Source organism: Galeopterus variegatus, unplaced genomic scaffold (genome assembly GCF_000696425.1).
Source record: "Galeopterus variegatus unplaced genomic scaffold, G_variegatus-3.0.2 Scaffold2297, whole genome shotgun sequence".
Taxonomy (NCBI): domain Eukaryota; kingdom Metazoa; phylum Chordata; class Mammalia; order Dermoptera; family Cynocephalidae; genus Galeopterus; species Galeopterus variegatus.
In genome coordinates, this window is record NW_007728408.1 from 239,848 (window position 1) to 257,594 (window position 17,747).

General features: G+C 34.0%; 1 protein-coding gene across 1 annotated transcript in view; it reads left to right on the top strand.

Moving 5' to 3' along the window:
- Nucleotides 1-383: 383 nt before the first annotated feature.
- ZC3H6 (zinc finger CCCH-type containing 6) overlaps nucleotides 384-17,747 on the top strand; it is a 35,752-nt gene continuing 18,388 nt past the window's right edge. The window contains exons 1-4 of the mRNA XM_008581213.1: nucleotides 384-463; nucleotides 7,652-7,774; nucleotides 14,034-14,310; nucleotides 16,744-16,877. Coding sequence (XP_008579435.1) covers nucleotides 14,058-14,310; nucleotides 16,744-16,877 — 387 coding nt within the window. The 5' untranslated portion in view covers nucleotides 384-463; nucleotides 7,652-7,774; nucleotides 14,034-14,057. The remainder of the gene's footprint in view (nucleotides 464-7,651; nucleotides 7,775-14,033; nucleotides 14,311-16,743; nucleotides 16,878-17,747) is intronic.

Below are 17,747 nucleotides of genomic sequence, written 5' to 3' on the forward strand. Positions count from 1 at the left end.
CATTTATTCATTCATTTTGTGAGAGTCAGTGATCTTAACCTAAATCAGGTATTGGCAAACTTTGGCTTTAAAAAAAAAAAGGAAGAAGTTGCAACAGAAACCATATATGGCCTGCAAATGTAAAATATTTACTATCTGTGCCTTTATAGAAAAAGTTTTTTAATCCCTTATGTAAATGGATATAGCTTAAATTCTTGGCACATGCTTTTTTTCTTTTGAAAAGGTTTCTATACGTTTTTAGAATTGATGTTCAAAAATTAAAATTTTTATTGTCTTCTACAGAGAAGATGGTGAATTAGAAGATGGTGAAATAGATGATGCAGGACTTGAAGAAACACAAGAACAGGAAGCAAAAGAAGATGAAAAGCAGAAAAATGAGAAAACCTACAGAAAATCAAGAAAAAAACACAAGAAAGAAAGAGAGAAAAAAAAATCCAAAAGGAGAAAGCGTGAGAAACATAAGGTTAGTTAGAATCTACGTTTTACTCTTTTGGTAAATTTTTATGAAATATAAAATACTGAAAATTACAAAGTATAAGGCAATGCCTATTTTCTTATAAAACCTATGGATTAGATATTTTTATTTATGTGATTAACAAATTTTCTAAACATAAAGATGAATTATCTTAAAATGAAGATTTAAAAATAATCAAGGTAAATCTTAATTCAGGTTAAAAATAATCTTTTAATTGATGGGAGATTATATGCCAGGATACTAGAAGGTTAAGGAAAGAAAGTTTTATTTTGTACAGATACAGATAGCAGTATTGGCATTGTCCATCGATTCATTTATTTATTTATTCACTCATATGTATTACTGCGTACTTACTGTGGAAGCCTTTATACTGTAGGCTGGGGGCTAATTGCTGTGTTTTTGTGGGGGAAATTCAAGGAGTTTCAAAAACTACTCCATCACTGTCACTGCTGCCACTTTTACCCTGATTTCTGTGTCAGCACAGGTTCCTCCTCTTCCTCACCCCATATCCACTTTTCCTCCACCCAGCACCCTGGATGTTTTTGTTTTCTGGATAGCATTTGATTTTACTTTGTTTATTGCCTCTTTCCTTCCCATTTCAATGTAATCTGTATAAAAGCAAATTTATTATCTTGGAAGTGATATTGTAAGACCCGTGCACCAAGCACAAATCCTACATGCCGTAGTGACTCACCTCACAGAGACCACGAGACAAGAGATCGCTGCAATTTAAGCAAGAGGAGTTTTACTTCAGCATGCTGGGTCGCTTTGTCTTTTGGAAAAGCGGCCCCTAGCTCCTTGACATGAGAGTTTTTATACACTTTCTTTGGACAAAGACTTTTTTCATGGTCAGGCTTAACAGGCTAGCCCCACCCCCCCCCCATAAGGGACTGTTCAATTTTTCTTAATCACTTGGGCTCTGCCAGGTGTCCTGAAGATAAAAGGGCTGGTTAGTCCTTGAGACCAGCTGGCCCCTGGAATGTGTGTCTAGTTCTGCTTTGACCTCTAAAAAGCTGCTTTACTTAAAATACCTTTAGATATGTTTTCCTCATTTTTAGTAAGTGCTTACAGGAACAATTTGTGCAGGTTAAAGTTACATTTTACATTTTTTATGTAAAGTTACATCATTTTGACATGTTCTATTTGCGATAAACAAGTTACTAAGTCTTGCCCATGCTCAAGGGGAGAAGAATTAATCTCCATCTCTTGGTGGGAGGCGTATTAAAGAATTTCTGGACATATCTTTAAAACCACCACCCAAGAATAGATAGGAAAACTTGAAGAAGATGTGGGGTGACCTTAACATATTGAAGCACAATAAAGCATCTGTTATTAAACAGTCCATCTGATATTGGTGCATGGAAAAATAAACAGGCCAATGGAGCAGAAAAGAAAGACCTAGAAATAGACCCAACACATGTGGAAATTTAGTGTATGATGGAGGAGCATCTCAAACCAGTGTGAAAAGATGTACTTTTTAATAAGCAGTGATGAGAGAATTGAATGGTGATGTGGACATAAAAGTAGAGTCACACCTTATATCAGGATAAGTCCTAGATATATCAATGATTTAAATGTTAAAAAAAAAAAAAACAACTATAGAAGTACTAGAGTAAAACATGGGTGAAGTTCCTCAATTACCTGTGAGTGAAGAATTTTTTTTAACTATGATCCAAAGTCAGAGAACATTAAGGAATTAATAAACTTTCCTACATAAAAAAACATACAAGAAAAAAGACTTTTACTGTGTCCTTTGAGTTAAGAATTTGCATCCCCTATCTGTTCCTCACTGCAAGATCTGCAGTCCAGCAGAACCTTAAAGTTTCAGTGGCAAGAAGCACAAATTCTCCACTGGGAGTATGAGAGGATCCATTTCTACTGAATGCACAACTTTTACCTGTTGGTTCAAAGTACACACATTTCTTTGACCTTGCATAAGAAAGTAATTACAGTAACACAACTGTTAATGAAGCCGGGTACATTCTGGTGTTTATTTTGCTAGAACATTTGTAACTTTTGTTAGGAACATAGTAAGACATTGTACCACCTCAATGTACTTCTTTCTTGCTTGCAGCTTAGGTCTCTCTCCTATTGGCTGCTGCTGGAGGAGTCTTTTTTCCCCCTCCCTTCTAGGCTAAAAGGTTACACAGGCTAAGGTAGGAAGGCTGAGATCAATTCCTCTCTCTCAGGAAACACTGTAGCTAGTCCTCGAACCCCTTTACCTATGGTTAACTTTATTTAAACTTTCTCCCTGTAAGATTTGTTAATTTATTTGTCTATAGTTCTTCAACTAGTGTGAACTAATCAGGTAATGCATAAGCATTTATTGGGTAGTGTTACGATAAATACTTTTATTAAAGAAGAAAAATGTATAATTGTCTACAGAGAGCTTTGATTTTATTTGGTGAGATTAGATCAAAAGCATAGAACAATTATCAAACAAAACCATATGTAATAAAGTGCTAACTAGTGTAGTATGGAGATACAGTTAGGCATTTTGCAATGTGCTAATTGTGCAGTTCAAATAATATATGTAAAAAAACAATTTAAAAAAGGAGAGCAGTAAAGAATAGAGTTGATGTGAAAAAAAAAATGGGATTTGAAAAGAAGAGAAAAGAAGGAAATGTTTCCAGTAATGAGGAATATCAAGAACAGAGGCCGCAGGAGTGTTCTGTATTTGAAAGGGACCTCATGGAGATGAGCTGTATTTAGGCATGTTCAGAACTAAAGGTGAGTTAAGCCGGTTTTGGGGAGGTCTTGAAAATGACACAAAGCTGCTTAATAATGATGTGCTAGTCTGAGGAACATATATTTTTTTATTTTATTCTTTTTTTTCCTTATTTTTATAGCAGTTTCAGTTTTACAGAGAAATTGAAAATGCAGATAGTTCCTATATCCTCCCACATCCACATATACAGTTTCTCCTATTATTGACATGTTACATTAATATGATACATTTTTTACAATTATGAATCAATGCTGATATATTATCACTTACCTAATTTTGCATTATGGTTCTCTCTTTGTATTGTACAGTTTTATGGGTTTTGCCAAATGCATTATGTCATGTATTCAGCATTACAGTATCATACAGAATATTTTTGTTGCCCCAAAAATCCTTTGTGCTCCACCTATTTATCCCTCCCTCTCTCCCTTCCTCCCTCATCCCCTGAAACCCTGGCAACCATTGATTTTTTTCCCCATTACTTCAAACATTTATCATTTCCTTCTGTTGGAAACATTCAAAATCCTCTCCTAGCTAATTGAAATTATATGATAAATTGTTGTTAATTATAGTCACCCTACAGTGCTGTAGAACACTAGATATTATTCCTCATATCTAGCTGTACTTTTGTATTTGTTAATCAACCTCTCACCATCCCTCCTCCCCCTTCCCCTTTCAGCTTCTGGTAACCACCATTCTACTCTCTACTGCTATGGGATCAACTTTCTCAGCTTCCACGTATGAGTTGGAACATGTGGTATTTCTCTTTCTGTTCCTGGCTTACTTAACACAGTATCCTCCATGCTCCTCCATGTTGCTGCAGATGACAGGATTTCATTCTTTTTATGGCCAAATAGTATTCCATTGTGTATATATACCACATTTTCTTTATTCATTCAACTGTTGATAGACACTTGAGTTGATTCCATGTCTTGGCTATAGTAAATAGTGCTGCAGTAAACATGGGAGTGCAAATATCTCTTCATACTGATTTCCTTTTCTTTGGGTATATACCAAATAGTGTGATTGCTGGATCATATGGTAGTTTTTTGAGGAACCTCCAGACTATTTTCCATAATGGTTATACTAACTTAACGTTCCCACCAACAGTATATAAGAGTTCCTAAATCCTCACATTTGTTATTTTCTTGAGAAAAACCTTTTAGATGATAAGGTGTGTTTACATGAAAAGTGGTATTTTAGGAAGGTTAACCACTGGTAGCATCAGGGTGCAGGGTGGACTGGATGTCTGAGAGATGCGAGGCAGACAGTACAGGGGGCAGTTTTGTTTGTTTGTTTTAGTTGGCCATAAAAGAACATTTGTGTACTATTTGTTCATGATTACCAAAGAAACATGAAGTTAATTATTTAAAAATTCAATCATGACAGAAATAAAAGGAGAAGGCTCCTTTAATCTCATTCCTCAGAAATGACTGTTGTTATGTAGTCCTCCAGATACTATTCCTATGCATGTGCTAACATAGAATGCTCTTATTTGTACTATACAGGCTTTGTTTTAGTCAGACTATATTGGAATTTGTTTGATATTTTGGAGGATGAGAGGTTGATCCAAGTTTGTGGTGGTAAGAATGGTCAGAAATAGGTAAATCTAAGAAATATCCTGAAGGAGGAATTGATGAAACTTATAAAGGGGTGAGAGGGAGGAATCAAAGATGACTTCCCCATTTTAAGCCAAGGAGAATGGTAGTGTTATTAATAGATAAATGTCAAAGTAGGTAGTGCTAGTTTAGGGAAAAGGATAATAGATTTTAATTGAAATATAATGAATTTGAGGCAAAAGTGAAAAATCAAGAGGGATTTATACTAAATGAATTGGAGATACAGGGAGGAAATTTCCAGTGGAAATGTCATGGGAGTAATTTTGAAAGGTCCATGAGAGCTGAAGCTTTAAGAAAGTGCTTTCTCCAGGGAATGGGGGAAGATAACAGAACCATTAGACACTTAGAGCAAAGCAGTATACGGTGAGATAGGAGAGACCTCAGAAGTATGAGAAACCTTTTCTACTTTGTAAACATTCCAAATAGCATTCAGTATGCCTCTGAAAAATATTTGATCAATATCTGCTTTGTGGTTGAGGAAGTCAGAAAAAAGTTCCAGTCTTTGAACATGGTCTTAAAAATAACTGTCTTTTTTTCTTAAGGTAAAAGTTATGTACTCCAAGAAAATTAGACAATTTAGAAATATAAAATGGAAAAGAAACCACCTAAAATCAAACTTACTAGAGTAACTACTGTTAACATTTTGGAATTTTGGTATATTTCTTTCAAGTCTTTTGTGTGTGTGTGTTTTTGTTAATACTCATATTAGAGATGATATTGGTTATTTTATATTTGCATTTTCACTTAATATTACAAAGTAAACATTTTGTTATGTTACAATAAAATCTTCCAGAATATCATTTTAATTGATTGTTATATGTATTAAACTTCAGTAAATCATTCTTTTACTGTTGGACTGGAGATTGTGGTAAATCTTGAAGGACAGGAATTACCTAGTTGTCCAGGGAGACACAGAGAATACAAAAGCTGGGAAGTATGAAAAGGATGGCATGTTTGGAGGAAGTCACCTAAGTCCTTAAATTCTTTTTGTCACTATTTGAATGCTTAAGGGGGTCACTGAGTAGCTTTCCTGTTAATTAGTCCTTGAATTATATGTCTTTTGTCCTCTTTACTCACCATGAGGGTGATATGATGTTGTTTGTTAAGAGTTCCTTAGAGAACATAATTTAGACTTGAACTTCTAGTACTTACTGACAACATAAGTCCATTGAAGGATATAATCCACCAGTGTATTATAGGTAAAATAACAAAAATTAAAGCAGTACTTTTAAACACTAAACAAATAACTCAAACAATATTCTCCCCACCCCCACCCAAAGCAGGAATAAAATGAAAAACAAAGATTCTCAAATAAAAAATGTTCCATATATCTTCACTTAATTTGATAACTTTTAATTAGTCTGTACCATTTCCAGCTGTTCTTAATATATTCCTATTGCTAATTTCAGGTCAATAATTACTTCTTATGCATGAGCCACAATGTCTGTATAATCTAGCCTCATTTGGGGGGAATAGCCTGAAAAACCTTCTCCATTAAGCAGAACCTTCTCTTCTCTGTCCTTCCTGAAGCAGTGTTTTCCTTTGAGATTCTTCTTGAGCAAGTCTTATCCCTTTAGTGTTGTGTTCTTCAATGAAAGGTTTTCCTTAGGGCTGTAGTTGACTTCTGATAGTGACTGAGCAAACTTGGTTTTTAAATGGACAATGCGGTATTTATTTCAAACTCTAACCAACAATGATTAGGTACTTAATGTTGGAGCCTTTGACAGTATAATTATAAAAAGAGTTCTTCATATCACCTGTCAAATCAACAAAAACAAAACTAACACCTCCGTAAAATAAAACCACAGAGCATTTAGGACCAAAAAGGAAGAAAGCAGTTTGTCTTCCCTAACAGGACATTTAAGAATGGAATAGAGGAGAACAGATCCTTCCCCTGTAAGAATATCAGAGTTCAGTTCAATTCAGCACATTTTTACTGAGTTTGTACGGGACCTAGATGCTGGGAATGCAAGGATGATAAAATACAGAGCCAGTGTTTTCATTGCTAAGAACTTTAGGAGCTCTTTAAAGAGGGTGTTCAAACTGGGAGAGGTTGATATCAGAGTTCAGTTCAATTCAGCACATTTTTACTGAGTTTGTACGGGACCTAGATGCTGGGAATGCAAGGATGATAAAATACAGAGCCAGCGTTTTCATTGCTAAGAACTTTAGGAGCTCTTTAAAGAGGGTGTTCAAACTGGGAGAGGTTGAGGAGATTTGGAGGAGATTTGGTGAGATTTTTTTGGAAATTGTATGCATATTTGAAAAAGCTTACTCTTGATAATTGTCAGTTATCAATTACTTGTGGTTTTCATTTCACTTTTGTTCAGTTTTGTGGGCTGGATTTATTTCAGATATGTAATTTGGAATTTTTGGTATCTTACAGTATTAGGGAACTCATCCAATAGAATAAGAACTCTAAAGCCATTTTAGGTAAAAATAAATTTATAAATACTCATGTTCTAGGACCCTTTTTGGTGATGAGGAGCCAGTTTTACTTTTTTAAAAAATTAGCTTACATGTAAGATCGTTTTAGAGCATAGGAGTGCAGTAGTTCTGTGTGAAGTCCTTGGGCCAAAGGGATGATGAGGAAAATGCTGCCATAAAGTCTCTGAGCAGAGGGGATGATACACTTTCCCCCTAGAAAACGTCAGAGAAGTTGGGGTGGTGGTGGCCTTTGGGGCAAGAATTTTTCAGTAGTACTTCAGAGTCTACTAGAATAACGTAATGTACTCGTTGTCATCTCTGGCTGAAACAGGTTTATCTAGTAGTTTCTAGTTAAATTTTCTTCCTTTTGTAAATGTAACACATTTGTCTTTTCCCTCCCTTCAGCATAATTCTCCATCCAGCGACGGTAGTTCAGACTACAGCCTTGATTCAGATGTCGAACATGCAGAAAGTTCCCATAAAAAAAGAACTGGTTTCTACAGGGATTATGACATTCCATTTCCTCAGGTATTGCCTTCTTTTTATTGTGATAAAGCATATATAACATCATAAAATCTATCATTTTAACCATTTTTAACTGTACAATTCATTGGCATTATGTGTATTCACAATGTTGTGTAACCTTCACCACTATCCATTTCCAGAGCTTTTTGGTTATCCCAAACAGAAATTCTCTACCCATTAAGCAATAATACATCATTTCCCCCAACCCCCAGCCCCTGGTACCTACCTACTAGTCTACTTTCTGTCTCTATGAATTTGACCAGTCTAGGTACCTCATATAAGTGAAATCATATAGTATTTGTCCTCTTGTATCTGGCTTATTTCAGTTAGCATAATATTTTTTAGTTTCATACATATTGTAGCATGTGTCAGAATTTCATTCCTTTTTAATGTTGAAGATATTCCATTGTTTGTATATACCACATTTTGTTTATCCATTCATCTGCTGATGGACTCTTGGGTTGCTTCCACATTTTGGCTATTGTGAATAAAGCTGCTTATGAGTGTGGGTGTACAAATATCTCTTTGAAATCTTTCTTTTAATTTGTTGGGGTATATACCTAGGAGTGGAATTGCTGTATCATATGGTAATTCTACATTTAGCTTTCTGAGGAACCACCAAACTGTTTTCTACAGTAGCTACACTATTTTACTTTTCCACCAGCAGTGCCTGAGGATTCCAATTTCTCCTTATCCTTGCCAACACTTGTTATTTTCCTTTTTTTTGAAAATGTAAAATGGGTGTGGAGTGATATTGCACTGTAGTTTTCAGGTATTGCTCTTTAAAGGGAAAAATAAAACTTTCAATTTTATTCTTTGCTTTCTGGTATTTTGAAAAAAATATTTTATCAGACATATGCTACAAATTTAAAATCTTTGAAGATAAAGAATATATTATGTATTAGTTTGCTAGGGCTTCCATAACAAAATACTACAGACTGGGTGGCTTAACAACAGAAATTTATTTTTTCAGTCTAGAGGCTAGAAGTTCAAGATCAAGGTGCCGGCAGAGTTGGTTTTCTCCAAGAGTCATAATGAAAGGATCTGTTCTAGGCCTCTGTCCTTGGTTTGTAGATGGCTGCCTTCTCACTGCTTTGTCCTCACGTGGTTATGCCTCTGTGCATGAGAACCCCTGGAGTCCATATTTCCTCTTCTTATTGGGACACCAGTCAAATTGGGTTAGAGCCTACTATAACAGCCTCATTTTAACTTAATCACCTCTTTAAAGGCCCTATCTCCAAATATAATTACATTCTGAGGTACTAGGGGTTAGCGCTTCCACATATGAATTTTGAGGAGACACAATTCAACCCATAACATATCACAATACTTTATCCAGCATGGTGAGGAAATAAGGTAGTATTAAATTTTGAAGATAGGTGACGTACACCTCTTTAAATGCAATAATTGTTTGAAGTGTTTTGACAGAAAGGATTTGAAAACATGATATACTTTACATCTTTCTTAAATATATTGCACCATATGAGCAAAATTCTCATTATAAATATTATTATTTTTTGCTAGGAAAGTAATGATGCTTTCTTTCAGAAGCACTGAAAAATATTTAGGTCAATGTACACTTATCTGAAAAGCCCCAGTCTTTCCATGTTCAGTTTTTGCCAATCTGTTATTATTCTTGCTTACAAGAGCTTTATTCTTCCTCCTAATTTGGTATTCCCAATCTCTTGGGAGTTTAGAAACTAAATTACTATGTTTGAGTCATTTGTCTAGTCTAATTTAAATTACTATGTTTGTTAGAGTCATTTGTCTAGTCTAATTTTCCATCACCTTATGTATAGTTGAGGTTGCTAGATGACCGTTACATAAATGAGATTTTATTAAAAGGTCACATCTTAAGATTTGAAAAGAATTTTACTCTAGTTAATTCTTTTATCTAGTTAGGTAAATATTAGAATGCATATATATTCAATATGTGTAGTGATTTTGGAGTCAGTGGTGTTGCCATTTCTCAGGACGTTTTTATAACTGTTCATTAGAATTATTTTTACCACTAAGGACAAAATTTAAAAATCACCGATCAGCAAACACTGATGTGGTACCTGCATTTCATTATTTGCTGTTAGATTTATTTTTTAGAAATGCTCAGAAGTCATTTGGAGACTCTTACAATGGCTGAAAAGATGCTCAGGATGGGATTTATTATTTCAGATAACAAGAAATTTGAAAATACCAAGTAATGAGATTTATAAATTCTTGATTCATAAGTTGTCACTGCAAGTAACCCCAAAAGAGGAGGTTCCTAATATTTAAAATAGTGACAGTATTATTGTAATAAATACATAGCCTTCTGTGGGACCACTGTGAAGGACAAGATCAATTTGTATGTATAAGCAATGGTGCATTCGTTTTAAGTGTCTCATATTTTTTTAAACATTATACAGTTATTGTAAATAAATATGTATTGTTAATATAATACTAACCATTATGTATTCACATATATGTTATTTTTGCTTCAAAAACTTAAAGAAGTTAAGACCAAGGATGGTCTTTAATATTTACATTTCATTTCCAGTGTTCTTCATTCCTTTGCATAGATCTTGAGTTTCAATTTGGTATCATTTTCTTTTAACCTGAAGTACTATACTTCATTTAGCTTTTGTTTAGCATTTCTTATAGTGTAGGTTTGCTGTCAATAAATTTTCTCACATTTTTATTTATTGGGCAATGTGTTTATTTCCCCCTCATCTTTTATAACTTTTTATTTTTTCATAATTTCAGACTTACAGCAAAGTTATAGAATGGTACAAAGAACTCCTATTTATATTTCACCCAGATTTTCCAATTTTTAACATTTTACTTTATGCTTTACTTAATATGTACTTTATGCTTTACATATGCTTTACTTAATCCTTTATTGCTCTTCTCTTGTCTTTTTTTCAGAGGGATCTAATTTGCCTTTGAACCCATCTATTAAGTTCTTAATTTCAGTTTTTGTATTTTTTATATCTAGAAATTTATTTGATTCTTTTTCAGATCTTATGAATTGCTTTTATAGTTTTCCAGTTCCCTGCTGAAATTCTCATATTGTCTTTTACTTGAAAATAAAGCACAGATATTTTAAAATCTGTGTCACATGAATTCCAGTATCTGGAGTCTGTATTGCCTATTGTTTTTATAGATTCTCTTTCATATAGTCTTGTCTCCTCTAAAGACTCCTCAAAAGGCTTTTTTTCCCCGTTGTATGTTAGGTATTATATTTGAAAATATTGTGCATTTTGTAGAAATAACCTGAGGCCTAGGATGGTGTTCTTTTCTTCCAGAGAGAATTTTCACTTGCTTCTGCCAGATTCTTGCTGACCTTTACAAACTTTATTCCAGTTTTAGGATTTAAGGCTTTTCTAGGCCCCCCAGATAACTGAAGGCTGGGCTTATGTTTTGAGATCACCCCATCACAGGGGGCTGGGAATTACTAAGCTTTCCATACTCTGGACTCTACCTTTTGTTGCCATAGACTAAAGGGATAGTCAAAGGTGCCGTTGATTCTTACTTTGGGCTGATGCTCTCAAAGTAAAAGCAGCTCCAAATGCTGCTCACTTCTTGGGATTTTTATCTGCTCCATGGGTATTGGTCCAGCAGTCCTTCACTAATTTGTTAGCTCTCTGATGTCTACAAGAACATTAAAAAAATTTTTGTCTATCATTTCAACTTTTTTTAGGGGGATGACTGATCTGAATTACCTAGTCTGCCATTACAAGAAGAGAAAGTTCAGTACCATTTTCTCCACATATATTTTAGAGTTGACTCACTGAAAGTTAGAAAATATCTTTTTTTTTTTTTTGTCTTTTTTCGTGTCCGGCAATGGACCGCAACCCTCAGTGTTGCGCCCGTCCCGGACCGGGACCGGCAACGGGATCACAACCCTTGGTGCTGCACCCGCCCCTCGCTCAGCCAGTGAGCGGGAACCGGTCTGTATGTGGGATCCGAACCCTCAGCGGGAGCGCTGCCGCGCTCCCAAGCGGCGCACTGTAGCAGTGCGCCACTGGGCCGGCCAGAAAATATCTTAACTACATCCTAAAAATCCTGTTTTCTTAGATAACAGGTATTTGCTATATAACTTCTGCAATTACAGGCCAGAAATAGAATGTAGTATTAACATCTAGCAGTTATATTAGAGGACTTAATATAGCTTCTCTTTTCCTCATCCTTATTCAGAGCCTCTTATTCCCTTATTTCATGTTTTCAGTGATTGCTGTGTGGCCAGTTTCTATTTTACAGAAACCAAGTCTGCCCCCACAGACATTATAGCAGTGTATATAGCCTAATAGTCAGCAAAATGATCAGAAAAACTATATCTTTTAGTAGAATTTATAGTCTTTTTAATTTCTTTTATCTTCTCTCAGTAGGGCTTGAAAAAATACTTGCCAGATCCTTGCTGGTGAGTGCATTTTGTTTACTCCAGTAATGAACATGTGAACCATAAGGAGCTATTCTTCTAGAGAACTGGGGCTGCTCTGTAACCCTTCATCCATTTAATGCTTCCTGGAGAGCTCACACTGCATGGGTGGCACTCTGATCCAAATGCTAAAGACCACAGCAGTCCACATTAGAAGTTTTTCACCACAGAAAGAACCCTGAGATGGACTGTTTGCATCCTTAGGGAGCTATTAGGAATATTTGCAGTTGGGAAACTAGAGAGGAGATAAATTGAAAGTTTGGGATAATTCTACTTAAAAAGGTAAGAATATGGAGATTATTGTTATAAAGCTGTGAAAATCAGAGAATTAAATTAATATTAAGAATTAAAAACTTTTATGACAAGCATCTAATCTCCAGAGAAAAATTCGTACTCATCATTAATAGACTAATCTTAAATCATAGTGTATTGAAATGTATCACTGAAGCATTAATATAATCACATTTTTTATAAAAGGAAATGTAAGCATCATTCAGCTAATTAATCTTCAACTTAATCTAAGCAATTATTTTTTTGTTTTGCTTTAGTTTCATAGTGGCTTTTTATTCTCTGTTCTTTTTCTTTTTTATACCTCCTGTTCCTGTTTTATGGACACAATATTTTTTCTTTTTTTTTTTTTTTTTTTCAGCTGGCCAGTACTGGGATCCAAACTGGTGACCTTGTTGTTATAAGGCTGTGCTCTAACCAGCTGATCTAACTGGCCAGCCCTGGTAGTGGCTTTTTAAAAATGTCAGAAACACTGCCTTTTGGCTGCAATTGTAAATCTCTTTCTTCTGAATTTCTGAGGTGCTAGACTAAGAATGGAGTTTATAAACTTTTAAAAATCCTTCTTAAAACAGATCAGAAATCTAATAGTGTCTTTAAAATTTAAAATTGATGAGCTAATTGATTTTGTTGGTTATGTATTTTTATCTGTTTTGTAATTATAAAGATTTAATATTTTACTGCATTTAATTAAAATCACAGTCTCTTTCTGAAATTTTGCCAGGGCAGTGTTTTTATATCACATTCAAAATGCACTAAGTTAAAAATGAGTCATGATATGGTTTTTTCTAAATCCTCAAGTTATAATTATGTGCAACTTTTTTCTTGCTTTATTATAAAATAATTGACAGGATATTATAGAACTAATAAAAATTTTTCAGTGAATAGAGACAAGACTTGAATACTATCATTAAATAAACTTCTAGGACTAAAGGGTATTCTTTGTTTTCACATGCTTTAGTAAGGAAGCAATAAAATTAATAATGTTTGTTGTAGTAAACAGTTGCTAATGGACAATTTACTCACTAGATGTTTTTCACTCTTAGGGAAAGTTCTGTTTTTTTTCTCTTGGACCTTAGATATAAGCATTTTCTTTTTACAATATTTTTCACACATTATTTTTATTAAATATAATGTCATTTGAGAATTTTTCAATGTTAGAAGAATGTTTATTTTTTTCCACACTCCCCTCCCCCCAGGGTATTTTATTGCATTTTCCTTATTTTCAAAAAGACCTTTATTTTTTTTTTTGGAGAAGGAATTTATGTATGATGATGTGGATTTTTAAGTATTCCTGTGCATACAAATATCGAGACATAAAACATGGAAACAAAAGCTAAAGCATAAAGATTATAATGTTTAAGAATATCAGAGTAGCATTTAGCCTTCCGAACTTAGTGTTAAATATTGTCATAAATAAGTACTAATCAAAATTCAGTTCTAATAACTCTCTTTCCTCCTTTCTCTCAACTTTTTGGGGGAAAATAGATGTCCTTCCTGTATTACTATCAACTGCTATATATAGTTGAGAAATCCTGATAATGATTGTCCATTTTCCCTTAGCATGGACATATATCAGGAAGCTACATGACATCAAAGAAGGGTCAACATAACAAAAAATTTAAAAGTAAAGAATATGATGAGTACAGTACCTACAGTGATGACAACTTCGGTAACTACAGTGATGATAACTTCGGTAGCTACAGTCAGGAAATGGAGGAAGATTTTGCCAATCAGCTGAAGCAATACAGACAAGCTAAAGAAACCTCAAATACTGCTTTAGGGTCATCATTTTCTAAAGAGCCAGGGAAAAAACAGAGAATGAAAGGAGTTCAGCAAGGTAAGTTTAAAATTTGTTATAGAATTTGAGAACCTTATTAAAACAAGTAGTTATAGAGTAAAACCTTAGAAATTTCTTAGCCCCTTCTCCAGGTTAGCTTAATTCTTGTGGTACCTAAATTCATTTTCCTTTATTTTTGTAGATCTTGAAGACAAATATCTATAAATATTTCAATCTGCATTATATCTTAATACTTTAATTAAAAACATTCTAATATTTAAAAAATATATACAAATGTAAGACAGATTTCTTATGTTTTTTCCCCTTTCTTCTATATGATGTCAGTATGCAGTAGTCTATGTTACTCTATGTATTATTACTTTATATTTTAGACAAAAAAAGACAGAATTCTAGGAAGCTGTTCTTTTATTAGGCTTTAAAATATGGCAGTCATCTTTGCTATGCAAATGTACATAGGACTATGGACATCCTTTAAGATTGGAAATAAGAACATAACTAAGAAATTTCTGGAGTGGTCATTTTTTATCTAGTGTATTGAGGTTCATGGTCCCTGGAGAAGCCAGGGCAAGTTACCCGCTGGTGACAATAGGTGAAGAAATTGTGGGTTAACTAAGGGTCAAATCAACCTTAAGTGTTGGCTAGTCGATATGTGTGCTTCGAGAAAACTGGAGCAACGTGAGGCTGAGATGAAGTAGTGAGCAGCCACACCCTATGTTACTAGCCCTTAATTATCTTTGAGTAAAGGAATCAGTTATGAGTAAATTTGGTTATTTCTATAGCTTTATTCTTTGTTGATTTTCTAGCAAAATTCCTTCAAAAAATATGAACCGAGGCTTGGTTGAACTAAAGAGAAAAGAATTTATCTATGTGAATGTTATTGTAATGAGTAAGTTTGTTTCCGGAGTCTAGATGTAGTGGTATCAGGGATCATCCCAGCTGGAAAATAATGGTAATGTAGAGGACTTGCTAAATTCTTCCCACCTGGGGTTTTTCCTTTCAGGCTCTTCCTTGTTTGTCCTTTTAAAGAATTGAGCATTACATTTTATTTTTGACATTCATTTTTCCCCTGAGTTGTAAATTAGTATATAGTCAAATGCAGAAAACTTTTCTGGTTTGTAGAAAGGATAACCCAGCAATAATCAAAGATAAAATAAAAATCCACCAAGGTCAATGGTTTAGATCTCCATACTAGCCAGCTGCCATAAAAAAACCTCAAAACCAAACTTGAATCCCTACCACCGAGATGTACTAATTATTAATATTTTTGGTATACATTCTTCCAGAATTTTTCTGACCATTATTTTCAGCAAGAAACCATACATACTATTGTAACTTATTTTTCTCCTCTTAGCTGTGAAAAATAAGTCACACTCCCATCTCAGTCACTCTTATATCAGTGAATTTAATACCTACATTTGATCCAATTAAATAGATATACCATAATTTGTCTTAACAAATTGTTAGGTTTGTTTGGTAGTGATCATTTGAGATTTAAGTTGTACCCAGTTTTTTTTTTCCAATTCTGTGATTATCCATGCAATAAACACATTTATACGTATCTCAGAATATATGTTGGCAAGCATTTTTTTCCTTAAGAATAAATTTTGAAAAGTATAATTGCCAAGTCAAAAAAACATAGCCACACATTTGAAAATTTTTGATCTGTACACCATATTGATATTCCAAAAGGCGATGTACCAATTTATAACCACTTCTCTCCTCCTGCCAATGCCAGTTTCTCCAAACCTCTACCAACAATGAGCTTTATTATTCTTTGAGGTGGAAACTGGCATGTTGTTTTTAAATTTTAGTTTCTTTGGTTTTTTTAAATGAAGTAAAACATTTTTTCATATATTTATTGACAGTTTTATAGATTTTAAGGTTATTAGAAAATTTACTAATTCAGTATCACTTTGGTAAAATGAGAAATTACTTTGTATTATAACTTACTACCCCAACATATAATTTTTGTAATTTGGTTATCTTTTTAGATACTTTTAAATGCCAAGGTTTTCAAAAGCAAAAAGCAAGTATAATTTTTATACGGAGATATATGTGTATGTATTTACTCAAAATTACAAATAGAAATTTGGTTTGCTACAAATCAACCATTAACATAATGTCTTCCTTAAATATGAATGTTTAATTCTGTTAAAAATCAGAAAGTCTTGTTAATTATCTTATCCTAAGGAAAATTAAAAAGAATAAAACTAGATTGGGCTTCTCTAGCCATGTATATCTTTGTTCCTTGCCTTCCTATGTTGTCAAAGTCCCTTAAAAAACAAAGGAACAAGAAGCAGTACCCAGGAAATAAAATGTAAAAATTAATTTTTTTCACTGACTCTAGAGGGAGAAAAAAGAGAATGTCCTATGTATTACAGACTATTGAAAATATGTTGTTCCTTGTAAACTAATAGATTGACAGGTGTACTGTTTTTCTATAATATTTGAAGCACATTTTAACTCTTTTAGGTATTGAACAGAGGGTTAAAAGTTTTAATGTTGGTCGTGGACGAGGTTTGCCGAAGAAAATCAAACGAAAAGACCGTGGGGGAAGAGCCAATAAAGGGCCTAATGTTTTTTCAGGAACAGATGACTTTCAAGAGGTACTGAGATTTTATATATAAGGAGAAGAAGAGCTTTACTATCTTTTAATCTATTTGGTTGCAAAGAAAGCACTGTGGTTTTAATAACACTCTCCTAGTAAAGGAAAAATTTCTAGCTCAGATCAAAGGAGTATATAGTAAACTCCAAAAAATAATTGTGTTTTAATTAGTCATGATACTAATATAGAGGTGCAAATTTAGGTGACCCTGAAATAAAATCGATACATTTAGAAGAACCTCAAAATAAAATTGATATGTTTAAAAGTAAGAATATGTTCTCTATTGATCCTCTGTTGTGCTTTCCTAAGAGTCATCTTCCCCAAGTGCAAATGGCAATAAAGTGCTAATTAGCTCAATACGTAACAGGGCCAAGAAGGGAGGCAGTGATAAATTAGCTTTCTTATTAGAGTCAAAAGCATCGAAAGAGAAGAAAAGGGGATATAAATGGTTGGAAAAATGAATTTATGTGCCTTGTATGCAGTAATATTCAATAAATATGTGTAGAATTGAGTTGAACCCCTGTATTAGTCCGTTTTGTGTTGCTATAACAGAATACCTGAGACTGGGTGATTTATAAAGAAAAACAAAATTTATTGCTTACAGTTTCTGAGGCTGGGAAGTCCAAAGTCCATCTGGTGGTGGCGACAGTGACCCAGGGGTCTCACATTGGAAGATGGTGGAAGCAGAGAGAGCAGAGAGAGCAAAAGACACACTCTCCTCTTCTTTTAAAACCCTCAGAACCACACCCCTGATCACCATTTTTAATCCATTCACTACTGCATGGTCCTGCAATCCAATCATCTCTTAAAGGCCTCACCTTTCAATTACCAAAATAGGATTTCCCACTCTCTTAAGGGTCACAGTGGGGGC